This window comes from Colossoma macropomum, unplaced genomic scaffold (assembly GCF_904425465.1).
Source record: "Colossoma macropomum unplaced genomic scaffold, Colossoma_macropomum, whole genome shotgun sequence".
In the NCBI taxonomy this organism is placed as follows: Eukaryota; Metazoa; Chordata; class Actinopteri; order Characiformes; family Serrasalmidae; genus Colossoma; species Colossoma macropomum.
Window position 1 is genome coordinate 9,469,281 of NW_023494785.1, and position 4,538 is coordinate 9,473,818.

Below are 4,538 nucleotides of genomic sequence, written 5' to 3' on the forward strand. Positions count from 1 at the left end.
TAAGATTTCTCCAAATGTTTTATTGTCAAAATAAAAGTCATATTTGTCTTCAAGTGACATCTACACTATGTACAAATTTACAATAATTTTATAAATCTTTTTTATACAGAATTTACAAGTTTGTACACAACAATAGTATAAATACATTTTACAATTACAAAAAAATGACAAAACAACCCGTAAAATATTTGGGCACTAAGACTTTTAAGGCTTATTCGAGACCATCTTTGATATTTTGATTGTTTAGACATTTCAAACTGTCTGTGTAAAAAGTGAAGCAGCAGAAACTTTTCCCTTAAAGGCTGGCTAAAGTACGGACTCGGGGGGAGGGCAAATGTCCGAGCTTCACATAAGACAGTGTGATGCCCTGATTCTCTCTAGGTGTCACTGATTGCATGTCCATATCAATAGAATGGATAGAACAATAATGATAATAATAATAATGACAGGTACCTTGTTTCTACCAGCTTTTCTTGCTGCTTGCCTAATGAAAACCATTAGCAGTCCATTTGTATGCTAATAGAGGCAAAGGCTGATGCATGACCTCCTCCAAACAGTCAGCAGTCCATTGTCTTTTCTTTTAGACCTGTGATAAGGGCATCTGTTTGGGGCAGGACACAGAGCTGGCCGTGCCTGAGCGCCACGTGAGCCCCGTGCTCACATCACTGTAAGTGGAACCGCTCGTGCCTTTGCTTCCCCAGCAGCAGCGCGTGCACAGTGCCCGCCAAGAGTCCAACGTCTTGCCTGACCAAATCCAAACACCGGACGTGATGCCCACTGAGAGGCACATGAAGTACTTGAGCATGAAGACAGCATAGTCAGGCCTCCGGAGCTCATGCTCCATCAGGCACGAGCAGTTGTGGCTCGTTTCCCAGCTCTGCCTGTTGTGTTGTTCATAGAAGTAGCACGCCACGATGATGGTGGCCGGGACGGTGTAGAGCACCGTGAAAATGCCGATGCGGATCATCAGCTTCTCCAGCTTGTCTGTTTTGGTGCCACCTTGCTTGATGACGCTGCGGATCCTGAACAGGGACACAAAACCTGCCAGCAGGAACATGGTGCCGATGAACAAGTAGATGACCAAAGGTGCCAGCACGAAGCCCCGCAGGTTGTCCAGGTTCTGGTTGCCTACATAGCAGATCCCAGCCACCGGGTCCCCATCCACAGAACTGAGGGCCAAAACGGCGATGGACTTCATGCTCGGGATGAGCCAGGCAGCTAAGTGGAAGTACTGCGAGTAACTGGCTATAGCCTCATTGCCCCACTTCATGCCAGCTGCGAGGAACCATGTGAGGGACAGGATCACCCACCAGATCGAGCTGGCCATGCCGAAGAAGTAGATGAGGAGGAAGACGACAGTGCAGAGCGCAGGACCCGTCGTCTCATAGTGCACATGTTCCACGTCATACTCCCGGCTGCACGCAACCTTCTCATGGCCCGCAATCAGTCTCACAATGTAGCCGATGGAAACAAACATGTAACAGGCCGAGAGGAAGATGATGGGTCTCTCGGGATACTTAAACCTCTCCATGTCGATCAAAAAAGTGGCAACAGTTGCAAAAGTGGACACAAAGCACAGCACAGACCACAGGCCAATCCAGAAGGCTGTGAAAGTCCTCTCGTCCTGGGTGAAGTACGGGTTGTGGCAGGGCATGGCGCAGTTGGGCATCTGGCCCGTCTTCACGCGGTTGTACAGCGGGTGTCTCTCGCTGCTCACTCGCACCATGGGCGCACGACACTGGCAGCCCGGCTCGCAGGGGGACCCTGGCTTGCGCTTGGTCTGGACGCCCGGCCTCCCGTGCCCGTGCTTGGTCCTGTGAGGTGGAACATGTGGCTTGCCCGGCCGTCCGGTGGGCTTGGACAGCACAGGTGACGCTGTAGTGGAGTCGGTCCTGTTGTAGTCCATGCACAGGGTGTCCGGGTCACCCTGAACAGGCAATGTGTCGCAGCGCATGCGGTCGGGCCACGGGAAGCCGTACTGCCTCATGAGCGGAGCGCAGCCAGCCCGAGCCCGCTCGCACACGCTGCGGCACGGTGGCAGAGGCTTCTTGTAGTCCTCCAGGCAGATGGGGGTGTACATGCTGCAGAGGAAGAAGCGCAGGTCCGGTGAGCACTGGATCTCCACCAGCGGCCAGAACTGGTGCACCTCCAGGCCTGCCTCGTCCTGCGTGTCGTGGTTGAACTGGTTGGGCATGTACGTGTGGTTGTAGCCGACACCTTTACACAGGGGCACGGCGATCTCCTGGCACGTGAGCTCCTTGGCCGTGGTGCCGCTGGACCGCTGCAGGGCACCCAGGGCCAGGAACAGGTAAATCCCCAACAGGTAGCACTCCATGCTCTGCCAAATCCTGCTCCGCTCTTTTTTTCCCCACCTCTAGTGACAATAGAGAGAGGGCTGCTGGAGTCTACAGTCCGCCAGTCCGCTGTTTTTTGGAGGGATCTCTATTACTATTTTTGTTGTTGATGTTATTGTAGGCGCTATTTTATTTCTTTAGTCCCATCAGATCTTCAGCCGTGATCCCATCTTGCTTCACGGAGTTGCAACCGATTTGCAAACCGTATGGCTCTGGAAACAGAGGAGAAGCGGTGCGAGGGAGAAGGAGAGAAAAAAAACGGACAGAAAAAAAAAAACACACACACACACAGCCCCCTAGGCGTGTAGGCAAAATGGCTGAGGATATGCAGCCGTCTCGGAGCGCCGTCCACTTCCCCTTATTCCCTTATTTCCAAGCGCGATTCGCCGCCTCCTTCAGCTCCGTCTTCCCGCGCCGATTCCAGCGCGCGGTGGAGAAATGAAAGTTTACGGACAGAAACTGAGGGGAGGGGAAAAAAGAGAGAAAATCCGCCGTCTGCATGCATGCGGCGAGCTGACAAAAGCCTCGCTCTCTCGCTCATACAAATCCGCGCACCGAGCGGGACGCTTTGCCTATTTATGAGGACGGCGGCTACGCCACGCCCCCTTCGCGGCACGGACCAATCAGCGCGCAGTAAGGCGGGGCTGCCGAGATCTGCCGGTCGAGTCTACTCAAGGTGTTCAGTTGCAGCAGCAGCCTTTAGGTTTTTTTCTGCGCAGGTTTCACATGTTAATGCAGTTTCTGACGAGCAGCAGTTAACACGAGAAAATACACAAGGGAGAAGTTGGTTTCCTGTTCGCCAGCAGCTCGTACGAATTTTCCGTTCCACCTTAAATGGTGCAGCATTTAAGGTGGAACGGAAAATTTGAACAACAAGCGTTCGGCATTTATTTCAATATTTACTGTGTTTTTAGACTCTTTGCTAATCAGACTGGTGCTGCAGCCTTTTCTCCCAGTTGTAGCCTTTCTTGCCACACGCTGCCCCACATTAACCAGATAAAAACAGCGTTATTCTCAAATGTCCTCCTTCACTTCAGTATCATAAATCACACTTAATTTGCTGTGAGTGGGAACTGTCTATCCGGGTGGTGCGTTCATTAGCACATGTTAAGTGGTCCCGGGAGGGGGCTGGTGGTTGTCCTGCCTTGCAGCATGGGGTGTTTAGTTTTGTATTGATGTGCTGATGGGGGGCTTAAACGCTTGCATGGAGCTCACGCAGGGGGGCGTAATGACGGTAGGGCCGAGAACAAGCAGAGAAGTTTGTTAACAGTGGCAGAGCAACAAGCAACCAGCCGCCCCCCCCACCCCAACCCCCCTCGATTCCACACTGCGTCCTCCATGCACTAACAACTCATTATTACTGAGAGGAAATGGAAACACATCGTCTGGGACACGCTCAAAAAAGATGGTTCTTCTAGGGTTCTTTAGTAGAGGGAAGGGTTATATTTAGAACCATGAGTTCTATACAGTTCTATGTAATACCTTTTTAAAAATGGTTCTATGTAGCCCCAGAAAGGGTACTGCTATTGTGATGATGTCAAGCTTGTAACAATAGAAGAACCCTCTTTTTGGTGCCATATAGAACCATATGCAACACATTCACTATCAATCTCTGTCAAAAGAACCATTTAATCATGTAATGGACCGTTTATGCATGAAATGGTTCTATATAGAAATCATGGTTCTAAATAGAACCACTGCCTTTACTAAAGAACCCTTGAAGAACCATTTGTGCACTACTCGTGTTGTAGTCTTGAAGATGTGGTTTCATCAGTTGTTCAGCATTATACAAGCCCCTCCTCCAGTTCTGCCTTGACATACTTCTGCTAAATGATCCAATCAACTGGCTGTAGTTAATGTAATTAATAGAACATGCCTTAGTTAATGTGGTTACATAGTTAATATAGTTAACTTGTTAAATATAGTTGATGTGCCATACTAGAGAGATAAATATAGTTGATGTGCCATACTAGAGAGATAAATATAGTTACTGTGCCATACTAGAGAGATAAATATAGTTGATGTGCCATACTAGAGAGATAAATATAGTTACTGTGCCATACTAGAGAGATAAATATAGTTAATATGCCATGTTACACAGCTAAATGTGGTTAATGTGTCACATCCCAGAGCTAAACATAGTTGATGCGTCATGTTACAGGGCTAAATATAGTTGCTGTTCTT

The 4,538-nt window shown here is 49.3% G+C and overlaps 1 protein-coding gene across 1 annotated transcript; it reads right to left on the reverse strand.

Moving 5' to 3' along the window:
* Positions 1 to 2,897, reverse strand: fzd8a (frizzled class receptor 8a). Its single transcript, XM_036582480.1, has one exon. It carries the CDS (start codon positions 2,333 to 2,335, stop codon positions 581 to 583), a length of 1,755 nt encoding a protein of 584 aa, XP_036438373.1. The 5' UTR covers positions 2,336 to 2,897; the 3' UTR covers positions 1 to 580.
* Between the last annotated feature and the right edge of the window lie 1,641 nt (positions 2,898 to 4,538).

Coding starts and splice junctions, on each gene's coding strand:
- fzd8a (XM_036582480.1), bottom strand. CDS start 2,335: ATGGAGTGCTACCTGTTGGGGATTTACCTGTTCCTGGCCCTGGGTGCC.